At 40.0% G+C, this 26,191-nt stretch overlaps 3 protein-coding genes across 5 annotated transcripts; 2 read left to right on the plus strand and 1 right to left on the minus strand.

Annotated features, from left to right (window-relative positions):
* Positions 1–785: 785 nt before the first annotated feature.
* Positions 786–9,231, plus strand: LOC135598815 (extra-large guanine nucleotide-binding protein 3-like). The gene is made up of 8 exons (XM_065093168.1): positions 786–1,924; positions 2,341–2,478; positions 4,345–4,449; positions 4,558–4,743; positions 6,669–6,852; positions 7,108–7,352; positions 7,948–8,105; positions 8,545–9,231. The coding sequence occupies exons 1-8, from the start codon at positions 1,016–1,018 to the stop codon at positions 9,116–9,118; spliced, it is 2,499 nt and encodes an 832-aa protein (XP_064949240.1). The 5' UTR covers positions 786–1,015; the 3' UTR covers positions 9,119–9,231.
* A 1,593-nt stretch (positions 9,232–10,824) lies between these two features.
* LOC135598814 (receptor protein kinase TMK1-like) lies at positions 10,825–14,920 on the plus strand. Of its 2 annotated transcripts, none has more exons than XM_065093166.1 (3): positions 10,825–13,226; positions 13,994–14,581; positions 14,667–14,920. In XM_065093166.1, exons 1-2 carry the CDS (start codon positions 10,967–10,969, stop codon positions 14,521–14,523), a joined length of 2,790 nt encoding a protein of 929 aa, XP_064949238.1. In that variant the 5' UTR covers positions 10,825–10,966; the 3' UTR covers positions 14,524–14,581; positions 14,667–14,920. The 2 variants fall into 2 exon arrangements, with proteins under 2 accessions (XP_064949238.1, XP_064949239.1); XM_065093167.1 differs by having other exon boundaries at positions 10,827–13,226; positions 14,670–14,920.
* A 4,718-nt stretch (positions 14,921–19,638) lies between these two features.
* Positions 19,639–21,169, minus strand: LOC103994999 (protein RGF1 INDUCIBLE TRANSCRIPTION FACTOR 1-like). Of its 2 annotated transcripts, none has more exons than XM_065091602.1 (4): positions 21,047–21,169; positions 20,629–20,943; positions 20,362–20,508; positions 19,639–20,293 (listed from the first exon to the last, which is right to left on the minus strand). In XM_065091602.1, exons 1-4 carry the CDS (start codon positions 21,047–21,049, stop codon positions 20,084–20,086), a joined length of 675 nt encoding a protein of 224 aa, XP_064947674.1. In that variant the 5' UTR covers positions 21,050–21,169; the 3' UTR covers positions 19,639–20,083. The 2 variants fall into 2 exon arrangements, with proteins under 2 accessions (XP_064947674.1, XP_018682127.2); XM_018826582.2 differs by having other exon boundaries at positions 20,629–20,973; positions 21,047–21,162.
* Between the last annotated feature and the right edge of the window lie 5,022 nt (positions 21,170–26,191).

A 26,191-nucleotide genomic window follows, 5' to 3' on the forward strand; every position in this document is an offset into this window, starting at 1 on the left:
GGCAATCTTCCACGCGGCAAGCATCCGAACGCGGAAGCCGCTTGTGATCCGGTGGGATCTCTCGTATGCATTATGAGACAGGCATCAGATTGCCTCGGTCGGAGACAAACCGTGGGACCCATCGCCGATGACGAGGGGGTAGTAACCTTCGCTGCCTTATTGGAACGGCCACACACCACGTCACCCCTGCTAAGCTTCTTGGGCGAGTAGCGTCGCTATCAGAAGCTTACTATTCCGCAGAATGTTCGCACTTCGTGCCCATCACTTCGACGAGCGCGAAAGGGAATCAACCATCCACGTGTCATTAATATGAACGGAGACGGTATCGGGAGACAGGCAACAGATTCCCGAGGACGAGCCCAATCGATTGACCTTGAACCAGTGGGGCACGTCTACAATCATGAGGGTAGTCCGCGGTTCGCTGTCGTCCCGGAAACAGTCGATCCTCACCCTTCCCCAACAAAAACCGACGCTCCTTCCGATCTGACGTCCGTCTGCCACAACGTACAAGCATAATTGGACGGCTCAGATTTTGTCTCCACGGACTCCGTCGGCCCCTTCTCTTTTCACCGTGACCGCATGCGATTGTGGGGCCCCGCCGAATCCCACTGCTGGACCCCACGCCGCCATCGCTCCGCCAAGTTCTGAAAGCAACGGTGATGTGGCTCACGCGCTCCCATGCGCAGCGCTTACTGAACTTCGTTACCTAATATACCCCTAATAGTAGAAGTCATTTACGGGAACTTATGACCCCAATCATTACTAGCTTGACGACTTTTATGGTCATTTGAGAATTGCACGTACGCTTGGAGGTGAAGCATCGACGCCGGCTGTCGTTAAAAGCCGAGGATTCCGTCGACTCCCCGACGCCGTTAAAATCCACCCGTTACCGCTGCGACTCTCACCGTCTCCGCTGTGCGTGCGCGCTCCTCTCCCGGCCTCCTTTGAGCTCCAGTTATGGATCCCGGAAACCCTAACCCTACGCATCGGAGCCCCCGATAGAGGCGGAATAGAGATGGCGTCTGCGACGGAGGAGGGGACGGAGAGAGGCTCGTGGGAGGCGGCGCTGCGGAGGTTGCTCCCGCACGGCGCGCCGCTCCCCGACGAGGAGCACCTCGACTACTCCATCTCCGTCGGATGCGACTTTCCCCCGGCCCCCCACCACGTCTCCGAGGTGGAGTCTCTGGAGCCCCGCGGTGCCCCCGCTTCCGTTGCCGGTGGTTGTGGCCACTCCCTCCCCGGTGGGCCTCGGTTCAACCGCCGACGAAGCGGCGACCCGCCTCGGAGGATGCCAGCTGAGAGGGCCAGGTCGTCTTCCGTCGCGTGCGCGTTTGCGGAGCCCGAAGGCGGCGCGTTGCGGTCCGGCGCCAGGACTTCCTCGGCACGTGGCATCAGTTCTTTCTCCGGTTCGGCGCGACCCGTGGCGGTTACATTCGGCGCGGAGAAGGATTCGGAGGAGGACCTAGCCGGAGGCGCCACCGCCGCGGAGCCGGCGCCGGCGAGGGAGAGGAGGAGGGGCGTCTGCTTTCGGTGCGGGAAAGGTAACATCCTGAAGGAGAGGGAGGCATGCTTGGTGTGCGACGCGAGGTACTGCAGCAATTGTGTGCTGAAGGCCATGGGGTCAATGCCTGAGGGGAGAAAATGTGTGAGCTGCATTGGTCGTCCGATTGACGAGTCCAAAAGGTCGGGGCTTGGTAAGTGCTCTAAGATGCTGTCTAAGCTGTGCAGCCCGTTGGAGATCAGGCAGGTCATGAAGGCGGAGAGGGAATGCCCTGCGAACCAGCTCAGACCAGAGCAATTGGTTGTCAATGGCCGGCCATTGCAGCAGGAGGAGCTCGATGAAGTCTTGGGGTGCTCGATGCCACCTCAGAAACTGAGGCCTGGGAGATATTGGTATGACAAGGATTCAGGACTCTGGGGGAAGGTGACTTTTTGCTTCCCCATACTGGACTTATTGTTCTTAATTAGTTACTTGGATTATTTAAGAAAAACTCTCAAGGAAGAGGGAGGTCGGACATTGTGAATTCTGAATAACTGATAGATTATCCTGCTTACGATGGATTAATAATTATTTCCTCAGCAAGTATTTCCAAGATAAGGTTCTAATATATTAAGTTTGTTTATCACATTAACAGACACGAATTCTATTAATCAAGTGGCGAACAAGTCTGCGATGGAACATAGTTGGTTTCTCCTAATATTTTGGAGCTTGCTGATTGTCTAATAATATATGATCTGCTTATATTTCAGTTTGTATTTTTTGCATCGTGTTTTTTGTATGAACTTGTTGCTTCAGATTGAGCAGCCAATTAGACTTTTAACTGTTGGAACTGGTGGCAGGAAGGTGAGAGGCCTGACAGGATTATAAGTTCGAAACTCAATATAGGAGGAAAGTTACAGTCAGATGCAAGCAATGGTAACACACAGGTGTATATCAATGGTCGAGAAATTACAAGGATAGAACTCAAGGTTCTTAAGGTGGAACTACTTTGCCTTTAAGGTTCTTCTTGAAACACAATACCTTGGGCACACTTGCTGCAACTTCATTTCTTATATTAAAATTATTAGCTAAAAAGATGCGATGAGATTTTATTTACATGTAGTTTTTCATTTTTTTGCTGATTTCATTTTGTTTTTAATGATATTACTAGTAGAGTTACTTATTAACTTGATAGATCTGAACAATTGGTTCAAAATACTTAAACTCAGGTTAATGGTAGTCGACTTATCTAGCCCTATAAATCAACTCAATAGTTCTCCCACTTCCATTGTGGAACTAAACTGGAGTCTTAAAAGATGCAAAATACAAAGAAGGAAATAAGAGGAAGAAAGGAAAATACAAGATGATGGAGATATATGTGAATCAGACTTTAACCTATGTTCATGGGCAAGAGAGAAGTACAAAGTTACACTATCAATGGAGAAATGCAAGAGAATCACACAATCTCTCTTGACCTCTTAGGGTATTCATTTTCTTTGAAAAGCCACCTGTTATAGCCCCAAACTCAATGGCCTTGGCCCTCTACTACCAACGAGAGAGGCCTAGAGAAAAAATGAGCACAAGCAAGCGAAAAGGTCAATGTTGAGGCCCAAGGCAATATCAATGCAGGCATAACACCACAAAAAGATAACATTTCTAAGTGCAATGAAGTTATACTCAGAAGCAAGATACATTTTAAACTCAAAATGCATAGATATGCAAGGTTAGTTTACGACGGAGGAGTTTGTGATTCGTAAGTGCAAAAAGATTATGATACGTGCTGGAACAGTATCTCTATATATTAGGACTTGATCTAGCTGGTCCAATTTCCCTGCTTTTACCTGTCAGTACCTCTTCGAAAATCAACATATTATGGTAATATCTTGCAGAAGTTTATGGTATGCGTTGCTGAGTGATGCCTATAAGGAAAGAAAACTCTGCCAGGGAATATTGGTTTGACGAAGTAAATGAAAATGCTTGATCAGAATTTCCTCATGTGGATGCCAATATAAATGGATATTGACATCTATATCAAAATTGTGGTATCAGCATTGCTAATGAAACTTCATACTATTTCAATCTAGAAAATCATAAACAAGGATAAGAAGGGCTGAGCCAGGTGTCAACATTGTATCATAATTGTTATACCTTGAACTAGAGATATCATTAACATTTAAGTAGCAAGGACACAACATGTCGTTATACCTTGTATGGATTGTGCACCAGAAATGGTATCACACTCTTTGTCATTAAGGCGGTAGATCACATTTTTGTTTTGCACAATGAAGTTAATGCTGTCTTTTTACCAAGAAGAGTCTGTTTATTGCAATTAATATCCGTGTGCACCTCTGAATTGATTATTTTCTTTCTGAGTGTCTATTGCTTGGAGGACCTTTCTTCACTTTATGCTGTCTCCTTTGCTGTATTTGGCTTGATACTGGTACTATGTTCAGAACTTCTAGTTCAATCATATTGCGAAGTACTTCATTTTCTTGGATATTTCAGTATATCTTACTTTCTGATGTGTTAGTTACCACTTATAAAATAAGCAGTCCAGCTGATATGTGTCATTTAATGTCTCATATGATTACTTTTGTGTCCTTCCACCCTGCTTGAGGTTGATGTTGATGCTTGGTCACTTGTAATTGAATAGTTTTGCAAGGATGTAAATCCATGCAGCTTAGTATCTAGAATGCCATGCTGATTAGGTGGATTTGGCAGGTTATTTCTTTTGTTCTATGAACATTGCAGACATTGTTATACCTCATTCACCATTTCTTATTAACCTGCTTGAGAACTTCGAGGATAAATAATATATCGCCTGAGAACTTTATATTGAACCTTCTACCGCTTTTTCCATTTAGTTGGCGAATGTGCAATGCCCACGAGATACTCATTTCTGGGTATATGATGATGGTTCTTATGAGGAAGAGGGTCAGAATAACATAAGGGGAAAGATATGGGAAAAGGTACTCATTTATCTTTTAATAATATATCTGTGGAAGGTTAATGTTTCTTGCACCAGAACTTGTGAATCAATTTTCCAAATATTTGCTGTGTGGTGCTTGGATATGTAGGCATCTACTCGTCTCATATGTTCATTGTTCAAATTGCCTACACCTCCTGAGAATCCTCCTGGGTCGAAGGAAGATTCAGCTGCATTTTCAGTCAGGTCTGTGCCGGAGTATCTGGAACAAAAAAGAGTCCAGAAGCTTTTGTTACTTGGCTTAGAGGGCTCAGGAACCAGCACCATCTTTAAACAGGTATTCTATAAGATTCTGGTGTATACGCTTTTCTGAATATCAGTTCAATCAGAATGTATGTTATGACTTTCATAAACTTTATGCAGGTATGACTTATAGTCTTCCTTTTAGAATATCGATTTGTCATGGATCTTTTTGTCATCTATGTACCCTATGCTTCACTAACCTTGTTAATATTTACTGTTTGTACAGATAATTTCATGTGCATACCCATGTATGCATGTACTTTTACATACACATGATTCATGCATATGAACATACACATGCATGTTCAAATACACAATAGCATATGCAACATGCACACACGTATCATACACACATGTCCGAAAAGACATGCATTAAGAAAGATGCTATTGATACATAATCGTAGGTGAACTCATCTTATAAACTATTTTATTGGCTAATTGAATTGTACAAGAATTTTGTGAATGTGTCTTACTTTAATATCCTGCTGTATGTCCTGGTTGAACCTTTTCTTTAATGGAGGATGAAGATAAATTCTGATTGTTCAGTTCATGTACCTAAACTTGCTGGACATTGACGTTTCCAGATCTCACACTCGCACAAGTCCATCCATCCATTTTTAACTTGCTGTTGATGCTCTATTTAGTATTTTTTTTTGTTTATTGTCCTGTTGAAGAATGAATGAATTAAAAGTTCGTTTTGAAGAAGCCTGTTTTAGTTAACAACACATAAACTTCAAGTTTCCCATCACTTGTCGGCATATGCCAGTGTACATAAATCTGAATTAGTAAGTGCATAAATTTGAAGAGCTATTTGTCTTTCGACTTTCTTGTATTACTGGATTCCGGGTGGAGGTTCTAATTTGCAGTTTGACACTTATCTGCGACAAAGAATTAGCTTGAAAAGTTCATTTGGCACCATGTCAGTGGCCTGTTTACCACATTATAAGTAGAAATATGCAATTCAAGGTAGATCATCCATTCAGTAACTATATTCTTTATTTTGGTTTCCTCATGAGAACCAAAACATGGTTATGGATCCAGATACTGATGAGATGTGATATGTACATGTTGATACTTAAAAGTTACAAAACTATGATATGGTATGTCATGAATTTAGATATGACAATGTAAAAAATATTTTGTAAACATAAAATCACATATGACAAAGTTTGACAAGGTATTTGAAGTGTTAGGATAGCTAAGTACAATTTATGATAAATACTAATTGACTAAATATTGCACATAACTTATTAAAAAAGTGTAACTTTTAATAATATATCGTTTATATATAGAAGATAACGAGATCTTATGACAAATGAGGTAAGATGTTCAAATTAATTTCATAATTAAGATGCTTTACATGAACAAGAGATCCAAGCATTTATCCATTTCTATAATCAAAAGCTCAATATGTAAGCAAAACAAAGTTTTCTTCAAGCAGTATCATGGAAGCATTCGAGCATCCAATATGGACTAGAAGTATCATATCGAACACATATCTAATATGGACACAAGCAATTTCAAGTATCTGTGCTCATTAACCAAGACAGAACACCATTTTGGGGATAATTTTCTACTTTTTGTTTTTCAGTACAATTTTCTGTTTTGAGATTTTTGGAAGAAAAAAACGTAACGAAAATGAAAAATTAATGAACCATAGGAATTTTTATCCCTCTCGAAAGTCAGATAAACCCATCTTACATTTATCTCTTTCTTTGCCAACTTATGTTCAATTTTTTCTATCAATCAATTTGATTTCCTTTATCAAAATTAGGACAACACAAAGAAATATAAAAGTTTTTTCATTCTTTCTTAGAGACATGATATTGTTTGATTAATTTGTGATTTTGCAGATTTTGAATTATTCATTTGGATGGTAAAGTTTGGTTCTCTTTGGCATTTACATAGTTCTTTCTGACTGTTGTATAATTTGAACTTATCTTTTCCTCATCATAATAGGCAAAATACTTGTACGGAAACCAATTCTCTCCTGAAGAAATGCAAAATATGAAGCTTATGATTCAAAGCAGCCTATACAGATACCTTAGCACTTTGCTTGAAGGACGTGAGCATTTTGAAGATGAGGCTTTAGAGGGGAAAAGAGCTGGTTCACTGCATTATAATGCATCCGCTAATGGTCTAGGTAACATATCATCTGCTAATGGTGTCACTAATTGATCTTTACATGGTCTTCTTGTGAGTAGAAGTTTATGCCATCCTATCAGAATTTTCAAGAGGTGTTGTTACAAGTTACAACTGCTTTTGACCTTGATTATTGACAATGATCTTCGTCTCCTTTTAGTTTGATATTATGTTTAGATTTCCATAGTTTCCTTTATCTCATTATCGTTTTCTACAATTTACTAACTGTAAATTATTCATTGTAAAATGAATTCAGGTGGAAGTGAAGCACAAAAACATAATGAGTGTGTATACTCGATCAACCAACGATTAAAACATTTTTCTGATTGGCTGCTTCAGATTATGGCTATGGGTGATCTAGATGCCTTTTTTCCTGCTGCAACTCGTGAATATGCACCTGTAGTGGAGGAGGCTTGGAAGCATCCTGCAATTCAAGAGACATATAAGAGAAGAAATGAATTACATTTTCTTCCTGATGTAGCCAGCTACTTTCTAGATCGGGTATTTATTGTGTTTTGATGTTGAAATCATTTTATTTTGTGTCCTAACCTGTTTTAACTTCACATGTTGTATGATTTATTTAAATGTGTTATAATTCTGAAGACAATACTTTCTGGTGCCCTTTTGCAAGTAGTGTATATTCAAACAACATATAACTGGTAGTTTCCAAAATCACATTAATTTGAGAAAGTTACATAGAAGGTGCAAATTCATGTGTATTTGATGATGTATGTTGTGTTCCTAATTAGGTATAGGTATCATGGTTTGCCATGTCAACTGGCACAAGCCAGCATGTATAATGCCCACACCAGTTGTGTCTAATACATGCCGATCAATTTTTAGCCTCTGTTGAATGTCACAGGGGTGCTAATCAATACAACATGGTTTTTCAGCAATGAAGTAATTTGCTATTTTTATCTAGATTTTTGCATCCTTGTTATGGAGGTAGAAATCTATAATTTTGCTTTGGAGGTTTGTCCCTTTTCATGATCATGAATAATTTTCATTTTTCAGGGCTCAGGCAAATGATTTCTAACAAATCACTGGTATTTGGACAAAATATAGTTTCCTAACTGAACTGTGTTTGCTTGTGCAGGCTGTAGAAATATCTAGCAATGAGTATGAACCTACTGAGAAAGACATCCTATATGCCGAAGGATTTAGCCGGTGCAATGGCCTTGCTTTTATTGAGTTTTCTTTGGATGATAGGAGTCAAATCTCTCAGCATATTGAATGCCCGCATCCCCAAACAAAGTAAGCAATCTGTTCTCAATGCCCATATATTTGTTGACCACCTAATTCCAAAAGCAATAAGCTGCTGTTCCCAATAATTCATGCAAGCTCTCTATATTTTTTCCATGGTATAGCTTTACGGGAGTAACATCAGCAGATGATTTGAGGACCATTATGTTGTTTTATAATGTTTCTACCTAAATCTTCTTTTGTCTTTCTTCACATGGCATCTCTTATGTGAATTGACTCACTTCCTCGTACTGATGTATGTCATTTGGATATATCTCCATGCTGTGTTAAATGATTTCATTTATCAATTTGTTCTTCAATGGTATGTATCTAGAAAATTAAATTGCCTGTAGGCATATAAGTTCATCTGTTGGAGGTCTTTAGTTTTTTAGTTGGATGATGCATCAATTCACAATCTTGTTCTTGATAGGTTCCAAATTCACTGTTTCAGGTACCAGCTGATTCGTGTAAATACCAGAGGGTTAAATGAAGGCTGCAAGTTGCTTGAAATGTTTGAAGATGTCCGTGCCATCGTTTTCTGTGTTTCTCTTAGTGACTATGACCAGATGTGGCCTCAAAGCTCAGGTGAATTGTGCAACAAAATGATGGCAAGCAAAGACCTCTTTGAGAGTGTAGTGAACCACTCTTCTTTTAGGGAAACACCTTTTGTTCTTCTTCTGAACAAGTATGATGCCTTTGAAGAGAAGATCAGCAAGGTGCCTTTAACAGTTTGTGAGTGGTTTGCAGACTTCAGTCCTGTGAAGGCACGCGATACCAACCAATCTCTTGCTAACCATGCTTACTACTACATCGCAGTGAAGTTTAAGGATCTCTATGCCTCTATCAGCAATCGGAAACTGTTTGTCTTTCAGATGAAGGCACGTGAACGGGCCACTGTCCATGAGGGATTCAAGTACATTCAAGAGGTCCTGAAGTGGGATGATGTGAAGGATGAAAATGTTTATGGAATCCTAGATGAGTCATTTTACAGTACGGACATTAGCTCTTCTCCCTTCTTCAAATAGGAGTGATTCTGTCCGGGGATCTAGCTAGTCTTGCTTTGATGTATGTGCTATTCTTTGGGTTGTTTGTTGTGATTCTGCTTCTGCAAATAAGTTCAATGTTTTGACTACTGAAATTGAACTGAGCATCTTCTGAAGTTGACTGGTGATGGAGCTTATTGTAGAAGGTTATCCAATTAATATTGCTGTGTGGAAGAAAAAACATATTCTTAGGTGGGCATGTGAGCAGACAAAGATTGCTCCTGCTGTTGCTCTGTAGCAGAATATTGCCTCTGGATCATACAACTCACAGTCTATGAACTCAGACCTAATCATTCAACATCACCCAATGCTCTAGTGGAAGAAGCTCAGTGACAAGATTGTTCTCAGGAGTGCTTAAATACTGCAAAGTGGCTGGTCCTCTGTAAATCTACATTTGCTGCAACTTGTTCTGATCATGAATTTATTTGTGGACTTCATTGAAGAAAAGAATGCTTTGGAGAGTCGATAATTTGTTGTTTTTTATTTTTGTTATTTTGTTTCTTCGACTGCAATTCACAACCAAAGAGTTGTGTGCATATGACCTCTTGACCATACACTTGTCTACACTTGTTATAGTTCTGTGATAGTATGCTATTGCGAATGAAATGGAACAAAGGCATTCACAGAGGCTCTTCCTTCTCTTTGCAGGTTGTCAATGGAGACAAAAGGAGATGTTGCTAAGCGGGTTTCTCATCTGCTGTGGGTTGGGAAGGCTCCGGAGATACGAGGTACGCGTACAGCATATCACCTAGTTGGATAAAATGGCCTAGAGAACTTGCTTGCTTACGGAATCATCCGGTAACTACTAGTTTATTCGCTCCCGCAGTGACCGGACTCCGCGCGATGTTGAAGGTCCCGGAACCACGGTACGCTTACAGCCTAACACCGCTTCGTCGGATAGAGAAATTTTGGCTTCCAAAAATATCTAACACGCAAAAGCTTGTTCTCAGAGTGGTGACAAGACTCCAGATGACGGAGAAGGTAAGCTATAAACACGACTCGGTTTACTTACAGCTTGTCACTTGGTTAGTTAAAATGGCCAAAGAGATCTTTCTGCTTCGGAACCACCGCGTTTGCCGGCGGTGAGGAGACCCCAGCTGGCGTTGAAGGAATACTCGATCACCGGGTGTGTTTACGAACTGCAGTAAGTGCCCGTGTCACGACTTGGTTGCGGGTTTAGTCACGATTCGAGTGTGATGCACGTGTACCTCCACGTCCTCTAATCGTGATGTAAGTCGCATCTAATGATGGATCGATGAATGATATGCCACCCGATATGAATCAAACCCGCAACCGCACCCACGAAAGCTTTTGTTCTTTGTGTTGAAGCTCTTTCTGGATTCCTTTCTGGGTTACTGTTTTAGGTGATAGAAATGAGAAGGGAAGCCCGGGTACGAAATATGTCTTGGCCATATCAGGGTTCAGGATTCACCAGCGAGCCAACAAAAAAAGGCCAAAACACCAAGTGGCGTATTCCGCAGCGACCAAATCGACAACCTTAGAGCCCCCGAGGAAATGACGTGGCAAGAGGTTTCGGTCCTATGAGTTGGAGAAAACCTGGATCCTGTCTTGGGGGTTTCAGAAGACGGAGGAAGCGTCCTCGCTCCACTCCATGTGCTTTTCTTCTTTCTTTGCGTCTCTCTCTCTCTACTCTTCTCTCTTCCACGTGCTCCTCGTCACCTTCTTCTTCTTCTTCTTTGCGTCTCTCTCCTCTTCTCTATTCCATGTGCTCCTCGTCACCTTCTTCTTTTTCTTCTTCTTCTTCTTCTTCTTCTTCTTCTTCCTCCTCCTGCACACATTAGTTTCACCTGCTCGTTCGCTGTACAAGCCATGGTCTGCTGCTTCCTTCGCCACCTACTGCTGATGACGCTGCTTCTCGCCGTCGCCGGGTCCGACACCGACCCGGGAGACTTAGCCGCCATGCAGGTCATCGCCGCCGGCCTGGGAGCTAACCGCTCCCCCTCTCTAGCCTGGTCCCCCTCCGCCGAACCCTGTTCCGCCTGGGCCGGCGTCTCCTGCACCGGCGGCCGCGTCACGGCCATCCGGGCCGGCAACTGCAGCCTCTCCGGCTCCCTTCCCTCCGCCGTTCGCAGTCTCACCGCCCTCACCCGCCTCGAGCTCCAGCAGAACAGCCTCTCGGGACCCCTCCCCTCCCTTGCCGGCCTCGCCGCCCTCCAGGTCCTCCTCCTCCACGGCAACAGCTTCTCCTCCCTTCCGGCCGACTTCTTCACCGGCCTCACCTCACTCGAGTCCGCCTTCATTGACAACAACCCCCTCGCCCCCTGGTCCCTTCCGGACTCCCTCCGCGACGCCGCTGCCCTCGTCAACTTCTCCGCCAACTTCGCACGCGTCTCCGGCCCCCTCCCCGCCTTCCTCGGCACCGCCTTCCCCGCCCTCGACCACCTCGGCCTCGCCTTCAACCTCCTCTCGGGCCCAGTCCCCGCCGCCTTTGCCGCTACCCCGCTCCGCTCCCTCTGGCTCAACAACCAGCAGGGCGCCGCCCGCTTCTCCGGCGGCATCTCCTTCGTCGAGAACATGACCGCCCTTGAGGAGCTCTGGCTCCACTCCAACGACTTCTCCGGCCCGCTGCCGGACTTCTCCCAGCTCACCCGCCTGCGCGACCTCCAGCTCAGGGACAACCGCCTCACCGGCGTCGTCCCCAGGTCCTTGACCCAGCTCCCGTCGCTGAGCAAGGTCACCCTCACCAATAATCTGCTGCAGGGGCCCGTGCCCGTCTTCCCGAGCTCGGTGAAGGAAGTCAACGTAGACCCCAAAGGCGAGCGCTTTTGCCTTCCGAATCCCGGCGACTGCGATCCCCGCGTGACAGTCTTGCTATCTGTTGTGAAAGACTTCGGCTATCCTGCTAGGTTTGCCGAGAATTGGGTGGGTAATGAGCCCTGCGGGTGGTTGGGGATCAGCTGTGACGACGGTGGCAACATCACGGTGATCAACCTTCAGAAGATGGGTCTGAATGGGACGATATCGCCGGACTTTGGATCGATTGCATCACTGCAGCGGCTGCTGCTGTCGAACAACAACCTCACCGGGACAATTCCAGCTTCACTCGCAAGCTTACCATCTCTCAGGCAATTGGATGTGTCGAACAACAACTTATGGGGGCAAATTCCGAGCTTTAGCAAGAATGTATTGGTGAACACTGCGGGGAATCAGAACATTGGGAAGGATTTGACCGGTTATAGCAATTCAAATCCAAATGTGTTATCTGATGCAAGTAGCAGCCGCAATGGCCATCCTTCCTCTGTTCCTGTGGGCGTTATTGTAGTTTCAGTGATTGCTGTGGTGGTCGGAATTAGCCTTGCTGTGGTGTTGGGTTTCTGCTACTACAAGAGAAAGCTGCAACAGCGCAGCAGAGTTCAGAGTCCAAACACGACCGTGATACTCCCACGGCATTCGCGATCCGACCCAGACACGATTAAGATCACGGTCGCAGGATCGAGCGTTGATGATGGCACGACTTTGGGCAATGTCCATGTTGTGGAGACTGGGAACGTGGTGATCTCAATTCAAGTCCTTAGGAATGTGACCAACAATTTCAGCGAGGAGAACATATTAGGTCGTGGTGGATTCGGAACAGTGTACAAGGGTGAGCTGCATGATGGCACCAAGATTGCAGTCAAGAGGATGGAGGCAGGTGTGATGGGGACAAAGGGCCTAAATGAGTTCAAATCAGAAATCTCAGTTCTCACAAAGGTCAGGCATCGGAATTTGGTGTCTCTGCTTGGGTACTGCTTGGATGCAAACGAGAGGCTTTTGGTCTATGAATACATGCCTCAAGGGACGCTAAGTTGCCATCTTTTCGAATGGAAGGAATCGGGGTTGAAGCCATTGGAATGGAAGAAGAGACTAAGTATCGCATTGGATGTGGCAAGGGGGGTGGAGTATTTACACAGTTTGGCACAACAGAGCTTTATCCACAGGGATCTGAAGCCTTCTAACATTCTTCTTGGGGATGATATGAAGGCTAAGGTTGCGGACTTTGGACTCGTTCGACTTGCGCCAGATGAGAAAGGCTGCTCTGTCCAGACGAGAGTCGCGGGGACATTCGGTTATCTTGCGCCGGAGTATGCAGGTAATCCTTACTTCTAGAGTTACATGGAGGAGCATGACGAGGAATTTGCACCTATCTTTAATGAACTCCTATAAGTTTTATGCTACTCATTATGTTTTTGAACCTGAAAAAAATGAGAAGAATTTTGGTATAATCCATGTTTGCTATTTGGTCAATTATTTCTAAACATTATGTATAAAACATTACTCAAACGAAGAGCATCACCCTGAATCTGAAGGTTGTGGTGTGGTCGACTTAGCATTAGTCGCTCATCATGTTCTTCTATTAGATGAACAAACTGGTTTAGAAAATTTGAGAGAGCACTTGTATTTCGTATGTGTCGTCAACAATCAGATTATGGTGCTGTAGGTATTATTGATGGTTATTTTGCCCACAGAGCTAAGCCGACGAAATAGAAAAAGTTCTAATAGTACATGCATTCTGCATGTTGTTTCATGCATTGATAGAGCTTCTCTTAGTTTTTGGCCACATCAAACTAATATTTTCTTTTGTTACAACACATTAAGTGCATCATCTATTACATGTTTCTCAATCATGGACAAGAAAAAAGTATTTGCATGGACAAAAGAATTGACAAACCTTCATTTTACTTTATGTCTTGGCCTTTTAGAGTCTTCACCTTGTGGTCAGGTTCGGTCATTCATGTGTAAAGATTCATCAAATTAACTGCGATTAGCATCTCATACAGGTCTAAGTTACCATGGTTTTCCTATTCTTGTGTCGGTCGAAAACATGAAATGTTACTGATCCTCCTAACTCATTTGCAGTTACTGGGCGTGTGACCACAAAGGTTGATGTGTTTAGCTTTGGAGTGATACTGATGGAGCTGATCACTGGTAGAAAGGCGCTGGATGAGAGCCAACCCGAGGAGAATGTGCACTTGGTGACGTGGTTTTGGAGGATGCTGCTTAACAAGGATGCATTTCACAAGGCCATCGATCCCACCATCGACCTCGATGAGGATACCTCAGCTAGCATCAGCACTGTTGCGGAGCTCGCTGGCCACTGCTGTGCTCGAGAGCCTCACCAAAGGCCGGACATGAGTCACGCAGTCAATGTTCTCTCGTCACTCGCAGAGCTCTGGAAGCCTTCAGATCCAGACTCAGAGGAAAGCTACGGCATCGACCTCGACATGACACTTCCGCAAGCACTAGAGAAATGGCAGGCATTGGAGGACCGCAGCCATGTGGATGGAGCCACGACCTCATTCCTCGCTAGCTTGGACAACACCCGCACCAGCATTCCGACAGGGCCACTAGGCTTTGCGGATGCTTTCACTTCGGCTGATGGAAGATGAGCTCAACGGGGAAAAAGAGAGAAATGAGTTGTACAAGAAACTCAAGTTTCAACCAAAGGTTTGTCCATTCACTTTGTTTCTTCTTTGGCTATGATTTGTTCCTTTTCTTTTTTGCTTCTTTAATCATGTATTGTGATTTTTAGCAGAACCACCCAGAAGAATATACCAAGATATGTTTTGATTTTTGGCTAGACAAGTTGGATGAATGGATAGAAATAATGATATTGCATGGAACAGAACCAACATGTCTCACTCTACAGACAATGATGTATTGTTGAGGAGGATTATACCATGCAGATTGAGAGAGGGTAATTCTTCCCCTCGTTCTCATGATTCCTGTGCGAATGATAATAGTTATTCATGATATGAGCCACACCTGAGGCAAACTTGTGTTGCATTAGTCTGTGTGTGCACCCAAAACTCAAGCTGTAGCTGATGACATCAACATAACTCGATCATCTCATCTCATCAGGCTTGTCGCCAATTGTTTCTTACATACATACGATATATATATATATATATATATATGAATGGTAAATATGATATTTTTAATATTTTGGTTGGACACATATGTAAAATAAAAAATAAAAAACAAAAAACAAAAAAACAATAACCTCCTTTCAGTTGGATGTCTCCATCTCATCGGTAGGGGTTTTGTTCGATTAGGCTCTCTCTCTCTCTCTCTCTCTCTCTCTCTCTCTCGCCAATCACGTAATGATGGCGGTTGCCGCGTCCTCTATCTTCATCGTACTCGGCCCCGTGGCTCCCCTCGCTCTTGCTCCATCGTTGGTTGTTGTAGTGCATCGCCTCGCCCTCCCCCCGGCGGCTCCCCTTCGCTCCTCCTCCTCGTCTATCGTTCCTTCTTGTAGTGGCTCGGTCCCGCGACTTTTCTTGCTCCTGTCCACATCGGTTGCACCCCCGCGATCGAGAGATGGAGGCCCCATGGAGCTGGAGAGAGCCGCGCGTGGCAGGAGAATGGGGGGCCGACGCCGCGCCACCACATGAGTACGTGAGAGACCGACCATATTGCGTGGTCCCGGTGCAACGGCTGCGGCTTAAATCCCAATGATCCTTTAGGAATGGTGATGTAGGGAAGCGAGAGCGAGGCGGTGTTCGATGCCTACAACCTCAACCCGCAGCGCTTCCTCAATGAAGTCCTCAATGCCGTCGGCGACATGGTTGACGGAGCCTTCGATTTCTGCCTCCATTTCCGTCTTCGTCTCGTCCTCTTCCCCTTTTATTTCCCATTTTGCCCGATGTGTGTCTTTCACCTTCGTCACCGATCATTTGTCTGTTTTCTTCCAGGCAAGCACCACAAATCACTGCCCTTGGCGCCGATCGGTCTGAGGAGCTGGCCAAGGTAAGTTACTTTAGTGCGAGTTTAACCCTATCTTGTTGTTGATCCTATACAATGTCCACCTTCCATTGTTGCATGATATTTGATTTGTTTCCTTTTTAATGATCCTTTAGGAATGGTGAAGACCACGGGGCTAATTACAAATTACTCATGTAACTAGCAATCTTTATTATTTCGATTCATATATTTTTAAAAATTATAATAAGATTTTTATATTTATGAAAGTAAAATAATGAAATCGTTATATAGGATTAAAAAGATAATTTCACAAGATTAAAAATAAAAAAAAGAAAGAAGTTCTATTGGAGCAACAACGTTAAATATTTCACTTCGTAAATATACAAATGTAACTTTTGAAAGTATAGGGATCAAAATATTAAATATAACTAATTACATTAGATAATATATAATTAACCCAAGACCATATGATATTATAGTGATTTTGAACTTAATTACATTGTCATTTGTGGTTAGAGACAGTGTTACTTAGTTCGATTAAATATCGGTTTTATTAAGTATCGGTTGAAGAAAGAGGTTGATCTTGGATTTGCAAGAACATATTGTTTACTGAAATTTTACAGTCTGATAAACCATTAGGATGTTTAGGTTCATTTGGTAGTTTGCTGCTGTTCATATCCTCTGATCTTCTAAGGACGTTTAAGCAACTTGTCTGGTTTTTTTTTTTTACTTTTTATTAGTTTTGGTAGCTTGGACACTGTGAGATTTGGTAATTAATCATGTATTTCTTCACTAAAACTTCTGTGTTCTTGGTTGCTTCTTCTATTATTTATATTGTGAACTAAAATAAAAATAATGTGATATTGGCTTATTGAAAAATAGTTGGAAAGTAATTTGCATATACATGATGATTGTCATTAGTTAAGAAAGCAAGATCATACATCAAATCAGGCTGAGGTTCTCAAATTCATATGATAAGATTTTCAGTGAGGTAATTGTTGTTCGTTTATATCTATTTCTCATTTACTTTAGAGTTTTGTCTCTCATAGTATCATGGAAGTTTGATTATTGACATTCTTTTTATTAACTGATAACTAATATAGATATGTTATTGATCACACATCTATAGGACTTGGGAATCATCATTAGTTAAGAAAGCAAGATCATACATCAAATCCGGCTAAGGTTCTCAAATCAATGTGACAAGTTTTTCAGTGAGGTAATTGTTGTTCGTTCATATCTATTTCCCATCTACTTCAGTTTTGTCTCTCATAGTACTATGGAAGCTTGATTATTGATAATTTTTTTATTAACTGATAACTAATATAGATATGTTACTGATCACACATCTATAGTATTTTGGGATGATCACACATCTATAGTATAGATTTAGTACGATAAGACCCTAGGGTTTTATCATAAAAGAAAAAGGAGAAAAAAGGATGATTACTTTGAGGGAAATGAACTGGGTTTGTCAAAAGACTGACTAATATTTCATTGCTTGTTAAAAATAAACAGATACATCCTTATTTATATAATTCCACCTAGAGTCTTGGACTCTTAATAATAAATAAATATCAAATAAACTTATATCCGATTTTTGCTGAACTAAATAAATTTAATAAACTATTATTTAAAGCTCAAAAAATAAAACGAACATAACACTAACAAAATGATAATTGTTATTTTTTTTCTTTCTAATAGGGTGTATCTTTCCTTCATCACTTACTCGAACTGTTCTGGATAAGCGAATAAGCAAGTGGGAGAAGTATTGCCTTCGTTCTTATATTGTTTTAACCAAGGTATGTAATTTCGAATAATATCGTTCGATACGGGTGGTACGTACTGGTCCGTCAGCTTATCGGTATACGAACCGCTCGTTATCGGATGGAACAATATATATATATATATATATATATATATATATATATATATATATATATATATATATATATATATATATATATATATATATATATATATATATATATATATATATATATATATATATATATAAGCGAGGCGACGTCGTCGAGACGATACGACGTTGCCTTTTATAAATATACGATATACAGTTTTATACTGTACCGTACCGAACGAACGTCGAAACTTCGATACGGTACGAAATTATGGTTTTAACTAACTTCAACAAATCAGCATATAATGTAATACGATGGAACACCCGACACGACCACGTATTTATATGACCCAGCTTTTGTTTTTCTTGCCTTTTTATTGTTTTATATGTTGACACTGAATCTGCTGTTGTTTCAGAGTTAGCAGAATCAGCATCCAAGCTGCATCAGAAAGTGGCAGAACTAGAGAGCAATAGATTGGAAAACATGAAACAAGAAAAGGTTCGGAAGAAGCACAGTTTGAGCAGTGACAAACAGATGGTTCCTGACAATGGTAAAATTCCTCTTTCTCAAACAAATTATTAAAGGATGAAAAGGATGGCAGACATTCATTCACATGTTTTTGCAGGCATTTCATCTACAAGGCTTGAAGATATTTAAGAAATTGTAAGCATTTGAAGGAACACATAATACTGGATTCTACCATTTTGAAATAAATGTTAAACATTACCTTATAATATCATGTTGTGTCTAATTTATGTGTACTACATGTCATCAAATTCTTGTCGATGCAAAAAAAAGAAAAAAAAAGGGCTGGCAACGACATTTAAGAAATAGTAAGCATTTCTAAGGAACACATGATATAACATCTTGATGCTTGTTCGTTGCAGAAAATGCTAGCTGTCGTAGTTGCAATCACCAAAGTTCCCAGTGGTCAGCTTGTTGTTTGAGAATTTTATGGTTTATTCTTATGTTTAGTGTAGCTACCTTTTGCTAATTTGTGGCAGTACATATGAGTGCATGCAGCTCCAACACTCCTGCCCACTGATGAGCCAGTTTGAGATGACCTCCTCCATCCCAAGTTTTATGGTTTTGTTCTTATCATTGGGAGATCTAATGCTATGTATGAAATCAATCACATACAGCACGAGTCGACACATCCAACATATGGCAATGATGTTTTTACTTTTCAGGTACCAATGATATCTAACAAGGCTCCGTCGACCGTATCGTCGATGGTTTTGAGGGCTTCGTTGAGGAAGCGCTGCGGGTTGACGCTGGAGGCATCGAATGGTGCTATGCTCCATCGACATTTTGAGCCCCCTTTTTAGCTTTCGCTGAAGGGAAGAAGTAGCAACTGAGAGGGATCCAAGCACTTGGATCAATGCTTAACGCTAATGATAAAGATTTTTATTAGGAGACGTATGAGATAGTTAAGAGATGTGGAATGATCAACGCTCATGATACAGATAGAGTAATATCTAAAAAAAATTAATAAAAAATATAAATATAACTATAAATAATTTTAACTTAACAGAACAAAAGATACATATAATCAACCCCAAATAATTGGGATTTGATATCTTGTTATTGTTGTTGAATTTGAATCTTATTATTATATTTACTATTTTTTATCCTCAAGACTATCATTTTCTTTGATTATTATCCTCTTATGTTTCTATTTAAAAAACATTTTTATTATATATATTATCTTTAAGATACTATATATATCCTCTTCCACTAGTTTAACCAATGACCTATTAACTAGAGTTTAATAAAGATGGATATAAAACATGCAACACTTGTGTAATACAATAGAAAGAATGAGGACAACATATAAAATGTATTGTTTCACAAGCGGTAAGTTTCATATATAAAGAGAGAGGATACTTATGGGTCCAACAAATCACATATCACTCTCTTCAAAGCATGCTTTGATCATAATCATTACGTACCATTGCTCCACATGGATCATGATTCCTATGCTAATAGATGCTTAAACATCATAATGATGTTTGTGATCCCCACTTAGTAGACTTTTTGAGTGTTCCTAATCAAGGACTTCACTTTCATGTAAAATACCTCCTAAATTCATCAGAGAATTCACAAAAAACAGCTTTTATGCTCGATCTGCAATAAAAGAGTGTATTCAAGATCGATCGATTTCTCAAAATCTTATGAAACATAAGAGATATCTACATCCAATTTTGATTCCACCATCATGTTTTCATCATCTGGATTTCTAATTTGATAAGTCAGAAAAAAAATACTCCAAATATAAGCACAGATATAACAGAAATGGAATGATGATATGCGTTTAATTAGCTATTTATTTACTAAGCATTTATTGATTCGACGGCTAAACAAATGGTAAGTAGGTTGGATTCAATTAGAAGAATGGCGACCTTTGGGGAACTCCTTTCCTGACACGTGTCCTCCAACCGGGGCGAGGCGAGTCGGGACGCCCATCCTGGCTCGCGTCGGACGCTTCAGCATCGGGCTCGTCCTCGAAGTCAGACGTCAGATGTGGTAAGCACGGCTCTGATCGGTCGCACTCATCAACATGGGCGGTGGATGCGTCCTTGGAATCGTCGAACACCTGGAGGCATATAATTGCAAGTATGGGTCGGACGGCGACTGTGTGATTTAAGGGTCACCTACACATACCTTACAGGCGACGGAGCAGTAGCGATTGGGCTCGGCAACGGAGCGACTGCACATGTTGCAAAGAGGGCTGCCGGGGTTGGGTTTGGACGACTTCGATTGATTCCGGGGGTGGAGGAATAACACCTTGGCACTGTTCACCGTATAAGACTGTCAAATTTATAGCAAAAGATTATTATATATGGTATATATACATTTTTATTTTTTTCGAAGATTCCATGCCGCGATTGATTTGAGATTTGATAAGAATCGAGATGATGATGATGATACCTGGACTTTGGAGCAATCGAGAAGTTTATGGATGTCAAGGACGCGGACGACGTCCTGGTAGACGTAGCGGCGGATCTGGAGGCGGCGGTGGCGGCGGTGAGGGGAGGACGGCAGGGAGAGGCAGTTGGCGCACATGCTGCAGCGGCAGTCGACGCAGTAGATGTTGATCTCGCTCTTCTTTATGTCCTTGTGCGCCTCGCACGGCCCGAAGAAGTCGGTGCTCAAGAGCTGCTCCAGCCATGCCGGCCTCTGGTTTTGCCCTCTCCGCCTCCTCCCCTCGTCCTCGGCTTCGCTCGTCTGGTTCGCCGCGCAACCCTTGTTGTCGAGATCCAGAAACCGAGATCTCTATGGCGATCAAGATTGTACGAGATATTGCTTAAAACAGTACGTAATTTGCGATAGAAGTTGTAGGGATTACCATGTTTCATCTCCAGAAGAAGAGGGGGAGGGGCTATGGAGATGGGGCGAGGAGGGAGGGAGAGATTAATATAGTTGGAGCCGGAGGAAAGCGGTCTGATTTATAGATGGAAAGAAATGATGAGCCGCGGGAAACCGGAGGAAGGGAGGGGGAAATGGACCGCGGGCGAGGTGGGTCCCGACAGCCGAGCGATCTGCTGGGGGCCTGCCAGGGGAAACCCGCGTCGCCTGGCTCGGCCCGGTTAGCGTCAGATGGCAGGCGCGGAGGCATGTGGTCGTCAACGGTGGACGAGGGAGCAAATTGGAAATCCAACGGACGCGATGCGATGCCGTGGCCGGGAACGGCGAGAGAATGAAAGGTGAACACCGCGGTGGCGCGAGATGAAATAGTACCCTGGCAATGGCGGTTCACCGGATCAGTTAACGTTACGAGGAGAAACATCTGAAACCTTGATTTCCCAGTTGAATTTTGGATTCGCTTGATACGAGAATCTATACGGGTGTAGAGGTCCATGTTCTTGAACCAAATTTTAATCCACCTTATGTTAGCAAAATTTTTGAAGCATGCTTTGGTATAACTTCACGAGTAAAGCAATTAGGTGTTGACAATTAGGTGTAAGCAATTAGGTGTTGACAATTAGGTGTAAGCAATATTTCGACAAATCGCAGTTTCTAATATGCACTCTTTTATCTAAATTCGCAACATTGACCTTACTATGAATTCTACATAATATTCAACAAATTTGATTATTAATTTTAGTTCATATATTGTCATAAATCCAATAAATACTATTAACCATTTAGTTACTATGTATTCTTCAATCATATTCAAATACTTGATTAGTTACAAAATATTTGACAAACTTGATGATTAGTTTTAGTCAATATATTGTCATAAATCTAATAAATATAATAAAGAGTGTATTAAGGATTTTGATTCCACACACGAGGAGAAGATGCTGCAAATATATAACAAAATACGAATACATTTTTATCACATATTCAATAACATTAATAATATAAAATCTTAATTAATTTAGAGCCTAATATTTTATATCTTTAAATAACCAAAAGCCAAACTTATTGATGCTTTGAACGTCACGAGCCTCCTTTATTTAGCCTTACCATGATGTTTCTTTAGGATACCCGATCAAATTTTTTATCAATTAGGTCAAAGAATATACTTTGGATTTTACCTCAAAACAAAAGAATGTAGATTTTTATAGCTATCTCATTAATTAATTTGCTAAAAGTGTTCTTAATTTGCCAAAACTTAACGTTATCAAGAGAAATCTCTGAAACCCATCAAAAGAGATTTTCCAGTTGAATTTTGGATTCGCTTGATGTGAGAAACTTGCATTAGGACTATGCGGGTGTAAAGGTCCATGTTCTTGAACCAAGTTTTAATCCACCTTATATTAGCAAAATTTTTGAAGCATGCTTTGGTCTTTACTTGATAACTCCATGGGTAAAGCAAGTGATATTGTTAACATTAATATTCATCGAGGCAATTAGGTGTAAGCAATATTTCGACAAATCGTAGTTTCTAATATGCAATCTTTTATCCAAATTTACACAATTGAATATTTAGTTACTATGTATTCTTCACCCATATTCAAATACTCCATGGGCTACGTTCGACAAACTTGATGATTAGTTTTAGTCAATATATTGTCATAAATCCAATAAATACCATTGACTATTCAGTTACTATGTATTCTTCAACTATATTCAAATACTCGATTGGTTACATAATGTTCGACAAACTTGATGATTAGTTTTAGTCAATATATTGTCATAAATCCAATAAATATAATAAAGAGTGCATTAAGGATTTTGATTCCATGAGAAGATACAACAAATATATGATAAAATATGAATATTTTTTTTCCACATATTCAATAACATTAATAATATAAAATCCTAATTAATTTAGAGCCTAATATTTCATATTTTTAAATAACTAAAAGTCAAACATACTGATGCTTTGAACGGCACAAGCCTCCTTTATTTAGCTTTACTATGGTATTTCTTTAGGGTGCCTAATCAAATTTTTTATCAATTAGGTCAAAGAATATACTTTGGATTTTACCTAAAACAAAAGAATGTAAATTTTTATAGCTATCTTATTAATTAATTTGCTAAAAGTGTTCTTAATTTGTTAAAACTTAACGTTATACGGAGAAACATCTGAAACCCATCAAAAGAGATTTCCGCTTGATGTGAGAAGCTTGCATGAGGACTATACGGGTGTAAAGGTTCATATTCTTGAACCAAGTTTTAATCCACCTTATATTAGCAAAAGTTTTTAAGCATGCTTTGGTCTTTACTTGATAACTCCATGGGTAAAGCAAGTGATATTGCTAACATTAACATTTATCGAGGCAATTAGGTGTAAGCAACATTTTGACAAATCTTAGTTTCTAATATACAACCTTTTTTCCAAATTTACACCATTGACCATTCAGTTACTATGTATTCTTCAACTATATTCAAATATTCGATGGGCTACATAATGTCCGATAAACTTGATGATTAGTTTTAGTCAATATATTATCATAAATTCAATAAATACCATCGACCATTCAGTTACTATATATTCTTCAACCATATTCAAATACTCGATAGGCTACATAATATTTGACAAACTTGATGATTAGTTTTAGTCAATATATTGTCATAAATCTAATAAATACAATGAAGTGTATTAAGGATTTTGTTCCACACGCGAGGAGAATATACTACAAATATATGACAAAATACAAATAAATTTTTGCCACATATTCAATAACATTAATAATATAAAATCCTAATTAATTTATAGCCTAATATTTTATATCTTTAAATAACCAAAAGCCAAACTTACGGATGCTTTGAACGACACGAGCCTCCTTTATTTAGCTTTACCATAGTGTTTCTTTAGGGTACCTGATCAAATTTTTTATCAATTAGGTTAAAGAATATACTTTGGATTTGGATTTTACCTCAAAACAAAAGAATGTAGATTTTTATAGTTATCTCATTAATTAATTTGCTAAAAATGTTCTTAATTTGCTAAAACTTAACGTTATCAGGAGAAACCTTTGAAACCATCAAAAGAGATTTCCTAGCTGAATTTTGGATTCACTTGATATGAGAAGCTTATATAAGGACTATGCGGGTGTAGAGGTCTATGTTCTTGAACCAAGTTTTAATCCACCTTATATTAGCAAAATTTTTGAAGCATGCTTTGGTCTTTACTTGATAACTTCATGGGTAAAACAAGTGATATTGCTAACATTAACATTCATGGAGACAATTACGTTTAAGCAACATTTCGACAAATCGCAGTTTCTAATATGCAATTTTTTATCCAAATTTGCACCATTGACCATTCAGTTACTATGTATTCTTCAACCATATTCAAATATTCGATGGGTTACATAATGTTCAACAAACTTGATGATTAGTTTTAGTCAATATATTATCATAAATCTAATAAATATCATTAACCATTCAGTTACTATGTATTCTTTAACCATATTCAAATACTCGATAGGCTACATAATGTTCGACAAACTTGATTATTAGTTTTAATCAATATATTATCATAAATATAATAAATACAATGAAAAGTGTATTAAGGATTTCGATTCCAACTTTTTACCACATATTCAATAACATTAATAATATAAAATCTTAATTAATTTAGAGCCTAATATTTTATATCTTTAAATAACCAAAAGCTAAACTTACGGATGCTTTGAACATCACGAGCCTCCTTTATTTAGCCTTACCATGGTGTTTCTTTAGGGTGCTTGATCAAATTTTTTGTCAATTAGGTTAAAGAATATACTTTGATTTTACCCCAAAACAAAAGAATGTAGATTTTTATAGCTATCTCGTTAATTAATTTGCTAAAAGTATTCTTAATTTGCTAAAACTCAACGTTATCAGGAGAAACCTCTGAAACCCATCAAAAGAGATTTCTCAGTTGAATTTTGGATTCGCTTGATGTGAGAAGCTTACATAAGGACTATGCGGGTGTAGAGGTCTATGTTCTTGAATTAAGTTTTAATCCACCTTATATTAGCAAAATTTTTTAAGCATGCTTTGATCTTTACTTGATAACTCCATGGGTAAAGCAAGTGATATTGCTAACATTAACATTCATCGAGACAATTAGGTGTAAGCAATATTTCGACAACTCGCAGTTTCTAATATGTAATCTTTTATCCATATTCGCACCATTGACTATTCAGTTACTATGTATTCTTCAACTATATTTAAATACTCGATGAGCTACGTAATGTTCGACAAACTTGATAATTAGTTTTAGTCAATATATTGTCATAAATCCAATAAATACAATGAAGAGTGCATTAAGGATTTCGATTCCACACACGAGGAGAAGATACTGGAAATATATGACAAAATACAAACAAATTTTTACCACATATTCAATAGCATTAATAATATAAAATCCTAATTAATTTAGAGCCAAATATTTTATATCTTTAAATAACAAAATGCCAAACTTATAGATGCTTTGAACGACATGAGCCTCATTTATTTAGTCTTACCATGGTGTTTCTTTAGGATGTCTGATCAAATTTTTTGTCAATTATGATAAAGAATATACTTTGGATTTTACCCGAAATTTTATAACTATCTCATTAATTAATTTGTTAAAAGTGTTCTTGCTATAATCACTCGACGGTATCCTACGTAACTCAAATATACAAATATTGTGGTGCTTATAGATCAGATCATATTCAAACTAGAAAAAGATCATCATCCGATGAGCAAAGTGTAATGTCCATTATATAGTTCATAATCATCAAATATAGATCATAGTTGATCTGATTGCAAATAATCGATCCACCCACAACGCTCCCCCGGTCCCTCTTCGAGACAACCTGACCGGCGCTTATTAAGCCTTTCCCCACCACCCACACTCCCTCGCCCAATTATGGCGAATCATGAAAATTAATCTGATAGCTTATTGACATCATATGTACCCGAATTAAGAAAATGAAATCACAGGTCAAGAGTGCGAGGAATAAACTGAAGGAATTCTTTGTCATACTCTTTATCATCGTACAAATTAAACGAAAACAATATGAACCTACTATTGAAGAGGTTGATTTAAATGCCTCTTTTGTTG

Source organism: Musa acuminata, chromosome BXJ2-1 (genome assembly GCF_036884655.1).
Source record: "Musa acuminata AAA Group cultivar baxijiao chromosome BXJ2-1, Cavendish_Baxijiao_AAA, whole genome shotgun sequence".
Taxonomy (NCBI): Eukaryota; Viridiplantae; Streptophyta; class Magnoliopsida; order Zingiberales; family Musaceae; genus Musa; species Musa acuminata.